Source organism: Leuciscus leuciscus (genome assembly GCF_965113295.1).
Source record: "Leuciscus leuciscus genome assembly, chromosome: 2".
Taxonomy (NCBI): domain Eukaryota; kingdom Metazoa; phylum Chordata; class Actinopteri; order Cypriniformes; family Leuciscidae; genus Leuciscus; species Leuciscus leuciscus.
In genome coordinates this window covers 21,277,250-21,289,806 of record NC_138726.1, presented here as the reverse complement: position 1 = coordinate 21,289,806, position 12,557 = coordinate 21,277,250, and the positions used below count along the sequence as shown (strand labels likewise).

Genomic DNA, 12,557 nt, shown 5'->3' with positions numbered 1-12,557 from the left:
TCACCTTTGTGTACAATCTCTGCCACAGCCAATCGATAGTCCTGGGGGTCCTGCTCGCTGGAGATCTGGAGGCACTCCTCACCCTTCAGTGGAACTAGCTCCAGCAGAGGATCCAGGCTCTCCACCCCACACAGGAGAATTATCACACGGGTCTCCGGTCGCAATACACGAGCCAGAAAGAACCGCCGGAGCTGGCATAGCCCCTCCAGCATGCCACGTGACAGGATAAGCAGCTTACATTTGTACTCTCCCAGTCTCAGGAAGTCATCCTGGCGACTGGTCACCATAGCAATATCATAACAACAAATACCAGTCTCAGGAATGGGGCCTATCAGGTGGAAGCGCAGGTACGATGCCCACTGCTCTGCCTCTGCCTCATAGATGATCAGGAGATCTGCTGCTAAAAAAAAATGGTGTAAATAAAATATGCATCAATAGTTATTCAATTTTGTTAGAAATGTATTCTGAATTTCTAAACATTTGTGAAACATGTAATTATGTGAAATATGTAATTATTTTTGTTCTAGTTAGTGGTGCTTATGATGCTAAGCATATTACTATTGTCCTGCATACTTCTTTCGGACAAAATTTCAGCTCATAAATTCTCCCACAGGTTTGTCATACAACCATGAATGAGGTGTCAAATATTTCAGCTTAGAGAGGAGAGATGTGCTATGGCTTTTATAACCCATAGGGAGTACAAAGTTCATAGAGACATGGGGGTTGGCTTATTTGATTCAGGCAGCCCACCGCTCTGGAAGTATCACCTGGACAACTGTCTAGCCACACCCTAGCAACATGCAAAAGCCACATCTTGGCAAAAGAACTGGACATGGGAGTTGGCTCTATTGTAATCGGTCACCGCAACATATTTTGTTGATCCTGGAACAACATTCCTGTCCAAAGATTTAGTCTTAACCCTATACCTAGCCATTAACCTAAACCTAACCCTACCCTTCCCTAAAATCAGAGTGAAATGATAGGTGAATAACACTGATGTAGAAGCACCTAACCCTGGTTGTATTGATTGGAATGTTGTTCCAGGGACAACAAAGATGTTGATGCAGGAACATGTACTTGGTGAAATCAGGGTCACCATTGTAACTACTCAGAACACCCTAGCAACTGTCCAGTGCCAAGTGTTGGCATAGAATGCACTACTCACTTTTTTTTTTTAAATCTACTTGTCCAGTTTATTTTAAATGATCTAGTTTAAATTTATATTTTATGAAAGTATTCAACTATTATTATTTATACATTTTAAGATACAGTTAAATCTATTTAAGATTTTAGTTAGATTAGTTAGATTTCACAGTTTTGCTATAATACAATTTAAAGTCTCCATTTAAAGCAAATCTTGTGAGTAACAGACATTTACAACATTTGATATTTTTGAAATTTCAGTAGTAAATTAACTGAACAACAAACAACTGAACAAGTTAAAGACTCAAAAACGATAAAGAAATAAAGGTAAACTTACATGTGTTGCTCATCTCTCTCTCTCTCTCTGTACCGATGTGTGCTGCTGTGTTCTATGATGGTGAGGGTGTTTGATCAAACAATGGCACCTTTGTGCACTCTGACCAATCTCTCCACACTCTGCTAGTTTCCGTGTCATGGAGGCACAGGTGTCTGAATGGTTTTCACATGCATGTTTATTTAAATATAGGAAGTCGAAGTTGATCATTTCAATGTGCCATTTGTCTGTTAATGAACGGAAATTATAAAATAAACAATAAATAAAAATATTCAGTCTCCATATTTTGATACTTTATAAAGCTTTGAAAAGGTTTTAAAGAAAGTTTTAAATCATAACAATGTAGTCTGGTTCCAGCTGTTCGGAGAACTAATGAATATCGAAAGATACATAAGAGTTAGAATGAGTGAAGGAGAGTTAATCAGAGTGGCCACAAAATCCTCTAAGCACATACCTGTGTTGCCTGGACAATCTCACAAAAAAACAGCACATGGCCAGCAAGTGACATGGATGATCACACACAATCAGGCAAGATAACAAAAGGAGTGATGGCATCCCCTCCTACAACACTTCAGTGTTTTCTTGCATGCGAATAGAGAGAGAGAGAGAGAGAGAGAGAGACTTGACATTTAAGTTCTGTTTTTAATTTACAATAAATAATATATTGAATCATAAACAGAAAAACAACCTGCCACTGTAGATCACCAGTTCTTTTTTCAAAGGGGGCTTGTACAAGGTCCTCCAGCTGCTTTTTGGGGAAGCATCTGACCCAAGCACTTCATGCCATATTGAATCTTTAAGGTTTTTAAGAGATTTAAGCTGAAACATTTTTAGGTAACACTTTAGAATAATGGTCCGTAGGTAACAAGTAGCTATGCAGGAAGTAATAGGTAGTACTGCATTAACACCGAACTTAATACTATTAACTAATATGGAAGCAATATTAACTAAGCAGTAAGTAATATCTAATTTAGTACAAAGGTAGTTCCTTGGTAGGTATTTGATTATTACTAAAGAAATATATCCTCATTGAGAACTACTTGTGAACTAAGAAAGAATAACCAATTAATTACTAATCATAAAAGTAACGTCTAAAAAGTGAACAATTGTGGGGGTTTTTTTTTACTCTTAACATGGTCATAACATTTCAGAAGCTTGTGCCTCAAATGGGTTCTTTGTGGAAACCAGTTTATGAATATTATATCCCCCCAAATACTTTAGCTACATGTTGAGATTGTGACTACTACTCTTGCCAAAAGATGGACGTATGTTTATTTCAAACTTAAACATAGAATAATACTAATAATGATAATTTGTTTTAAATTTTAAATAATTAGGAAGTGATGCTGACACTCATGATTGGATTAGTTCACTATTATGAGCTCTATTGAGTGTCAGTTCAATATGTCTCAGACTCCAAAGACCTACCTTTATGTTACAGTAGCCGCCTGAGGAGGACTTCTCTTTAGGATATGAATATAAACATTGATGTTCTCTTGTCAAAAACAATTAGCATCCTTAATGAAGAAATTGGCTGCATTTATGTTGCGATAATCGCAAAACGTCTCAGGTTACGTATGTAACCCTGGTTCCCTGAGAGGGAACGAGACGCTGCGCCGAGACGCGGTGGGAACGCCCTGCATGATTGCGTCGTGAAGCACGTGTATAATCAGTCCAATGGAAAGACGAGACGTCATAGGCGGGTGACGTCATCGACCAGGAAACTATAAGGCAGCCCCGCTGACACAGATCGCGTTAGCTTCTGAAAAGTCGAAGCAAGTCGATCACAGGCATGCAGGGAGTATGGCAAGGCGACGCAGCGTCTCGTTCCCTCTCAGGGAACCAGGGTTACATACGTAACCTGAGACGTTCCCTTTCAAGGGAACTCGAGCTGCGTCGAGACGCGGTGGGAACCCTATACCCACTACGCCATATGACAAATGCCTGTTCTGTATGAAGACCATGCGCATACTAGGAAACAAGCACCCTAGACCCTGGAGTGGAGCCTAGGTCCAAGTCATAAAATCTAACAAATGTATGCGGTGAGGACCTGCCTGCCGCATTACAGATGTCATAGAGTGAAACTCCTGATAATAAAGCCTTAGAGGCAGCCATACTCCTGGTAGAATGGGCCGGGACAGCCAAAGGTGAAGGCTGTCCGGCCGCTTCATAAGCAAGTGAGATAGCCTCAACTACTCACTTGCTCATTATCTGTTTAGATGCAGGGCAACCTATCTCAGGTAACCCGAAGCAGACAAATAACTGCTCTTATATATACGCCACAGGGCAGCTCTGTGGACATAAGCATCCAAAGCCCAGACAGGGCATAACAGATTAAGTTTTTCCTGATCTGGAGGTGGAGGACAGAAGGCCTGCAGCACAAATGGCCCGCAAATTTAGTAGGGACCTAGGAATACAACCCGGCAAGGGGTGAAGAAAGACTATCACCATACCAGGTGCAAATCCAAGTACGTGCAGGCCTCAGCCTCATGTACCACGGAGAAGACGAAATAAGAATCTCTCCTCAGAGATAACCCAGCAAAGAAACATTCATTGCAGAAATCAAGTACTGTACCATAGGGTAGATAGCAAGATTCAGATATTCAGTCTTCTCGTGGAGGGAGCTCTAGACTGGAGTATGGTCTCCACGACCTCAGTCGAGAGACCTGAATCTATGAGCTGGGCCCCCTCAGAGGCCGAGCCCATAGTATCCATAACTCCGGATGAGAGTAACTCCCGGGAGCAAAGATATCGGGAAATGCGTACAGGTGTAGCCTCGACCACACCTAATACGTTGCATCCAGTTCAAGCAGAGCTGGATGTGTCAGGGAGAACCACATAGGGCAATGCGTTGTATAAAACAATGCGAAAGGTAGACTTGAGTTTTGACCGAAGTTCTCCCAAAGGAGCTCCATCACCTTGGGGTGAAGTCTCCATTCCCCGGGCCTCAGCCCCTGCCTCAACAGGATATCTGCTCTGATATACGAGACCGTCAGTATGTTGTCCGGAAGGACAAGCACATGGTGACCTCCCAGGTCTGGCAGGAAGTATTTGAGAGCTCGAAATACCGCCATCATTTCTAGCCAAGAACGTTGATGGCCCTGCAAAAGACCTTTCGCCGAGCGGCCACTCATGACCACCCCCCCATCCCGTGAGGGAAGCATCCGTCGAAAGCGTTACGCGTCGACAAGAAGCCTCCAGCACTGGGCCCTGGGCGAGGAACCAAGGTTTCTTCCACATGACCAAGGCACGAAGGCATCGCCGCGTGACCTTGATCGTGCGAAATGGATTTCCCCTCGGAGAAAACCCCTTGATCCTGAGCCACCACTGCAAAGGTCTCATGTACAAAAGGCCAAAAGTGATTACGTTGGACGCAGCTGCCATGAGTCCCAACAGTCTCTGAAACTGTTTCACAGTGAGTGACTGGCCTAGTTTTACCTCCTTTACGCAACCCCTCACCCTATTTCGGAACAACGAAGTAACGGCTGTAAAACCCTGACTGTCTGCTGGGAGGAGGAACCCCTTCTATAGCTCCTTTTGCAGAAGTATCAGTACTTCCTGCTCCATAACCAGTGCCTGCTCGGGGTCCACCACTGTGGGGAGGACCCCTAGAAATCTGGGCGGACGAGAACCGAACTGAATTCTGAACCCTTTTCTATAGTGTGCAGGACCCACTGAGAAATATATGGCAGTAGTTTCCACGCTGCCAGAAATTCTACTAGGAGAACCAGTCTCGAGACTGGCCTCTGGATTTGGTTGAACAGTCACTTTGGTGCCCTGAAGCGGCGAACCGGCAGGGAACAACCGAACTGACCGTTCTACGCCCCTCCTCGGAGGAACGTATGGGGACGCTGACACCTCGGTGCCCTGAACGGAGAACCGGCAGGGAACAACCGAACTGGCAGCGCTGCGACCCTCCTCAGAGAGTCGCACCCCAGAGGGTGCCGAGGAGAAACGATTTCTCAAAACCGTCCCTGCCCCGGAGGAACCTTCAGAAGCCTGATAGCCTCAGTGTCAGGACTTCTTGTCTAAGTTTTAATAGAGATAACGACAGTCCTCAGATCTTGCCTACCTCTAACTAGCTTTGTTCCTACGACCCTCCTCGGAGGATCGCTGGAAAAAAGAAGGCAGCCCGGCGCCCTGAAACGGCGAACCGGCAGGGAAACCGAAATGATTGCTCTACGACCCTCCTCGGAGAATCGTTTGGGGACGCTGACACCTCGGTGTCCTGAAACGGCGAACCGGCAGAAAAACCGAACTGGCAGCGTTGTGACCCACCTCAGAGAGTCGCACCCCAGAGGGCGCCGAGGAGAAACGATTTCTCAAAACCGTCCCTACCCCGGAGGGGACCACCCTCAGAAGCCTGCAGCCTCGGTGTCAGGGCTTCTTCATCCAAGCTATTTTAGAGATAAAACAGTCCTCAGATCTTGCATATCTCTAACTGGCTAGACTGCGACCGCCACCCAGGTCCCCCTCGATTGTGGATGAGCCCGAATCGCGACGCTCTGTTTTGCTGCATTTTATTCATGCTGCGAGGAGCTTTAGTAGGCTGAGACTGCTCCCGCCAGCAGTCTCAGGAACATTAGATCGGTGAGGAAGAAACCTCTGGAACGCCGCTGAATAATTTATTCTTCGTTTTATTGAAAGCAGAGCGTCCAGAAGAAAAGACATATTTTATCTTTATTTTTCTTTACATCAGAAAAACTATATATTTATATATATATATATCACTCTGTGGCCACCAGCAGGAAAACAACCGAACTTGCAGCGCTGCGACCCTCCTCAGAGAGTCGCCCCCCAGAGGACGCCGAGGAGAAACGATTTCTCGAAACCGTCCCTCCCCGGTATAGTTATCTGTTGCGCGACGCAATTCTCGAATAGCGTCAGTGCTGACATCCTCACATTCATCCATGTCCTTATATACTTTACCCACCAGCGCTGCCTTTTTTTAATAATATTCATCTATTTTTATGATGTATGAGGTACATCTTTTTATGAGGTAACGTCGGGGTTATGATGACGCCGACTCGGGAGAGAGATAGCTCGCAAGCGTCTCTTTAACTCGAGGCACTGTCATACCATGATACTTAATACCCATAACATTACTATAGTAGAAGTTTGGGGATTAAACACATAAATAGAAACCGGTTTATTCCACGATCTCGACACCTCAGTGTGGAGATAGGGAAAAAACTGCATTCCCTGACGAGGAGGCTGAGATATAGAGTTTTCCTTATATTTTCACTCTCATAATAACCGGCTGGCCAGTAATATTTAACTTAGCAACAGCACTAGATAAAACTTCCTTTTAAAAGTTGCTTTTCTTTTTCTCCTCTTTATTCAACAGAGTTATGAGCTGACTTATTTATTTATTTATTGAAAACTCATAAACATCTGCTTTATTCTTTATATTTTTAATTGTTTTGTTCTCTTAACAAAAACACTAACGATACCAATTCCTCGGAATTGGAAATCGCAGCATGAGTGCCTCATCCTGGGGAGGAGAAACCGCAGAGCGTGCTTTTCCCCGAGATAAGGCACTGGATCTAACAGGTGAAGGCAGAGATAGGGCGGGGCCCGTCTCAAACCCCGCTGTTCGATCCATTTGCGATCCCCAAGATGCGCGTCGACGGCGTGCCTCGGCAGCAGCGGGACCCGTGCCCTGGGGAGCGCGCACCGAACCGTCCTCCTCGAAGAACGGCCGGCGGGAGCGGAGCGTCCTCACGGACAGCTTCTCGCAGTGCTCACAGTCAGCTCCCTCGAGAACTGACTGTTGGCATGGTCCACTCCCAAACAAGCAACACAAAGCTGAAGTGTGTGTCCCCACCCGTGATATAACGTGGGCAGGGAACAACACAACGCTTGCTTGCTCTCTTTTGCCATAATATATATATATATATATATATATATATATATATATATATATATATATATATATATTGCAACTTGACAGACAACAATAAATATGACAAGGGCAGAATACACAGATCGCTTGCTGAAGGCACAGAAGCTAACGCGATCTGTGTCAGCGGGGCTGCCTTATAGTTTCCTGGTCGATGACGTCACCCGCCTATGACGTCTCGTCTTTCCATTGGACTGATTGTATAATCAGTGCTTCACGTGCTTCACGACGCAATCACGCAGGGGCGTTCCCACCGCGTCTCGACGCAGCTCGAGTTCCCCTGAAAGGGAACCACATCTTCCAGTTTACAATGTTCGTTATAATATTACTAGTGCCTCACAGAAATGAATGCCTGTACAGTATGTGTCAAATATAAAATTAAATAACTTGTGTTACTTGTGAAAAACATGCTAACTCCTCAGTAATTACTCAAGCGTTACCTTGTCATCCCGCAGGAACTACTAGTGATGTGGCCCATTATTTTAAAGTGAAAAACATGTTAACTCCTCACTAATTACTCAAGCATTACCTTGTCATCCCGCAGGAACTACTAGTGATGTGGCCCATTATTTTAAAGTGAGAAACATGTTAACTCCTCACTAATTACTCAAGCTTTACCTCGTCATCCCGCAGGAACTACTAGTGATGTGACCCATTATTTTTATATTTATAACACTTAGTGTTTTTAAACACTTCACTATACTACTAGTGAATCACTAGTAGTTCCTGCGGAATGACAAGGTAACGCTTGAGTAATAATTATTGAGTAGTTAACATGTTTTTCACTTTAAAATAATGGGTCACATCACTAGTCAACTGTCACGGATTGGCCAGGTTCATCCACCACAATCACTCAACGATCACAGTCACCTGAATATTAATTAGTCACACCTGCACCCCTTCAATCACCACTGCTTTATAAGCACACCTCACGCACTCCTCATTGTCCGGGCTCGTTTATCCGAAGCGGACTCATAGTGCTTCTCTCTGCGAGTTTCACTACTAAACTTACCTGTGTTTACTTACCAGTTCTCTACGACGATTCCAGTCTGTTCCAGTCTGTTCAGATCTCATCTCGAGTGGTGTTCAAGCCGTAAGCCTGCCTGTCCCATCAAGTGGTGCGTGAGTGTGTGCTGTCACCTGTCATCCTCTTCATACGAAGATCTTCTCCACTCTGAAGTCTCATCCCGCCGTTCCTGCAAAAGATACAGCGATCATTCATTCACGAATTACATTCAAGAACTCTGCACTTCTGAACTCTGATACTCACCAAAATTCTGCACGTTGAATCTTCTTGGCACTCAGCTGTTTAAATAAACATTACATCACTACTTACCTTGTTGTCCGTCTGCTTCCGTAACATCAACGTGATCTCATGAGAATACGTGTGTATTTTTATGTAAAGTGTAGTTCTACCATACTTACATTTATTTACGTTTTCTACACACGTATAATACTGACGTATTTACAGCACTAAAACGTATAACATTTACGTATTGACAGCACAAAAACGTAATTTATTTACGTATAAACAACTTTACCGACGTTCAAATTTGTACGTATTCCTATTTAACTTATGCATATTAAAATCGTGGCATTAATGTTTTGACTCTATAGGGGTTATGCGGAACGCCCAACGTTCGAACCGGAAAACAGGTATAAGCATTTCCGGTTTGCACTACCGTACGCATCTGCAGCAGTAGGTGATCTCTGCGGTAACTTATTTTTCGCTTTTTTAGAAAACAATTCTTATTTCTGTTTTAATTAAAATGTCACGAATGCTTAAGTATCAGAAAAAAATAAAAATTATAAAACAAAAAATGCAGTCTTCATTTGATTGTTTTAATCGTCTGCAAGCAAATATAAAAGGTTAAACTACTATGATAGCATACAAGTCTAAACTAACTTACTGATACTTAGCTAACTCTACATCGGGTGCCATTAGCAAAAGCTACATACTAACTTACATACCTTCATAATCATGAATAAATGAGGAGGCGTAAAACTTAAATCCTTTATCTAACGGAGTACTCGGGGGTCTGGAAGTCCATTTGGCAATACGATGTACATCTGAAATAGATAGAATGGGTAGCTCCTGTAAACACCGGCTATAAAAGGTCGCCATTCCTACGCTGTTTACCTCAGTAGCTGACGACCGGAAGTAGTTATATCTGTTTTGTAGAACCCGGAAGTATGTTGCGCATAACCCCTATTGCATTCAATTGTCTTATCAATTACATTTTCAGTCGCATTTATTACAGTTTAACGTTACTCATAAATAATAACATTTCACTCTGTTCATGCCTTCTGCTGCAAACTCGTTTCGGAGGATTAGCCTATATGGTGTTAAACAAGAATACACTTTAAAACCTTAAAAATACCTTCTTTAATCGTTTAACCATTTTGTAATACTTGGTTTATTTACCGTGAGACACAAAACAAAGGCGTTTTCTCCTATAGACCCATAATACACTAAAACACAACATAAATTCACAAAAGACATCAATTTTATTAGCTTGATGTAATCCAAATCTTTATACGTTGTTAGCAAGAAATAGATCCAAATTCAGCCCTTTATCCAGTGATCTTTATCTCCATTTCTCAGCAGAGAACGTAAACGTCAAATCCCGCGCTCGTAGTGAATTCAAATTCAACAATAGACCTTTCTTACAACTTCCGTATTTGTGACCGGAAATACGCAATCGTCGTGGTAATCTACTTCCTCCGCAGTCAAGGCAACATAAACAAATGGCGCAAGCAACTAGCAAGAGCTATTGACACGCTAATGATGTGTCATTTTAGTTAACAGTTCAGTAACAGTTAGCCTCGCTCTCTACTTACCTTGATGTTTATGGACAAATTCCTTGTGGACATTTTTTTACCCTTTATTTCGTTTTTTCTTTTTGGTGACGGAGTTTTCCTCCACGAGTCGTCACATCAGCAAATGTAATATTTGGCAAATCCGTTAATGAAGTTGTGTAGACTCTTTGATCCATTTTAAACTTGCCCGGGTTTATGTTTTTCTGGTGTGTTGACGCTTGACAGGAACTACTTATTTTGAAGTAGCCCCGGGCGCCGCCATTGGCTAGCGGACCCCCACCTGCTGTTAGCATCCCATTGACTCCCATTCATTTTGGCGTCACTTTGACAGTGAATAACTTTACATCTGAGGCGTTTAAAGACTCCATTTGTCCATTATTTATTTCTAAAGAAACACGAAAATGTATAAAAGGCTCCATTACCTTGTAGCTTACATTATGGCCCCGTGGAAGCAATTTTTGTAAAAATAGGCTAACGATTGCGTCATAACCACGCGACTCTCTGTCGCGCAGTAAAGAATTACCGTATGGACAGGAGGAGAAGCTCGCGCGCAATCGGGGGGACGTGGAGGCAAAGTGACAAAATAATTAATCAGAATACATAGCAAAAGTTTCTCCTGCTCCTAGCTCATGGACACCTCCTACTCACACTCTCCGTCTCTGCAAGTTTCGGAAGGGAATGATTCAGATTTCTCTTGGCACAGCTACTAGAAGACAGATGGGTTGCTCACGTCACATCTACATCGTCAAGCTCAATTTGAGTCTGCGCAGTACGCTCGACCCCCAGGAAGTAAGAGTTTCTAATTGACTTCACTTTGTCTCCGTTGAATCCAATGGGGTCGCTGTGTCCATTTCTTTTACTGTCTATGGTTATTGTGAGAAAGGTCTATTGCACCCGAAGCGTTACGACATGTTTTACGGCAGTGATATCAGACGCTCATTGGCTCTCGCATGCTTCGTCACAGATTACGACATGCCGTGTTCAAGTTGGTGTCCTACTACATTTGAATTGGAGAAGGTCCCGCCTCATGTTGGTGTTGAGGGAAATGAAAAAGCAGATGAGATTGCAAAGACAGCGTTAAAATTAAAAGATGATGAAATAATGAAAGTTACGTTTGGAAAAGGAGAGGCCAAATCATTAATTAGAAAAGCAGTGAGTGAAGTATGGCAGAAGAAGTGGGACACAGACACTAAAGGGAGACACTATTACAGCATTCAGAAATCAATTAAGGTGAAGGGTTTCAAAGGGGTGGTAGTGGCGCAATGGATAAGACACATGCCTTTGGTGTGAGAGACCCGGGTTCGAATCCACTGTGAGACACCAATGTGTCCCTGAGCAAGACACTTAACCCCTAGTTGCTCCAGAGGCGTGCGACCTCTGACATATATAGCAATTGTAAGTCGCTTTGGATAGAAGCGTCAGCTAAATGAATAAATGTAAATGTAAAGGGAAATATAGAAGAGATGAAGTGATTTTTTCAAGATTAAGGTTTGGACATACTGGGTTAAAATCAACGCTGTATTTAATGGCAAAATGTGTGTCTGATAAATGTGAGGTTTGTAATGTTCCTGAAAATGTTGAGCATGTCATCATGAAGTGTAGTAAATATGATTTTGAGAGGAACATCTTACATGATAAGATATGTGAATTAGGAAGGGGATGGAATTTAGAAGGGATTCTAGGGATGAGTGAGGAAACAAGGGAGTGTTGCAAAGCTCTCTTTAATTTTCTCAAATCTACAGGATTAGATCATAACATATAGGTTTGTTTAAATAGGGTTGGGGTGTTTGTTGGGTATTTATTTTATTTTTAGTCCGGTACAGTAGGTGGCGGTATGCACCTGAAAAAGTTGGTTGCAACCCGCCATAAATAGTAGAGGAGAAGAAGGAGAAGAAGAAGAAGAAGAAGAAGAATTGGAGAAGTGCGCGCGCCTTCACAGAGCGAACAGCGAACCGAAACCGGATTAACATTTTCATGGATTAATAATTTAAATTCTGCTCTGTAACGTTACCTCATACAAAACTATACTGCCAGAGAGGACTGCGACACAACGTCATGTGAACGACTTTTGGTAGCCTACCGGTTTTGACATTTTCTCAATAAATAAATTATTGTGATTATACATGTCTGTCTGTTGTTTTCCTTTATAATTGTAGCCTACGTAGTTTTAAGAAATTGTTAGGTTTAGGGGTAACTTTGGGGTAGGATTATTGGCTCAAACTATGTTTTAATGCTATATTGTTAATAAAACTGCCATTTCCCTTACGTAACACATATCTGTCCATTACCTTTTATCCTTTTAATATTGTCTATAAAATGGGTAAGTTACGTTTAGGTGTGGGAGTAGGGTTAAGAGAT

The 12,557-nt window shown here is 42.7% G+C and overlaps 1 protein-coding gene across 4 annotated transcripts in view; it reads right to left on the bottom strand.

The window, feature by feature from the left end:
* LOC309485333 (B-cell scaffold protein with ankyrin repeats-like) overlaps window positions 1-1,630 on the bottom strand; it is a 111,334-nt gene extending 109,704 nt beyond the window's left edge. The window contains exons 1-2 of one of the 4 annotated variants that reach the window (XM_082152158.1): window positions 1,481-1,630; window positions 5-397 (exon numbers count right to left, since the gene is read on the bottom strand). In XM_082152158.1, coding sequence (XP_082008284.1) covers window positions 5-397; window positions 1,481-1,493 — 406 coding nt within the window. In that variant the 5' untranslated portion in view covers window positions 1,494-1,630. Of the gene's footprint in view, window positions 1-4; window positions 401-573; window positions 1,016-1,480 lie in introns of those variants that run through there. The other 3 variants (XM_082152157.1, XM_082152160.1, XM_082152159.1) reach the window with 3 other exon arrangements.
* Window positions 1,631-12,557: the final 10,927 nt, after the last annotated feature.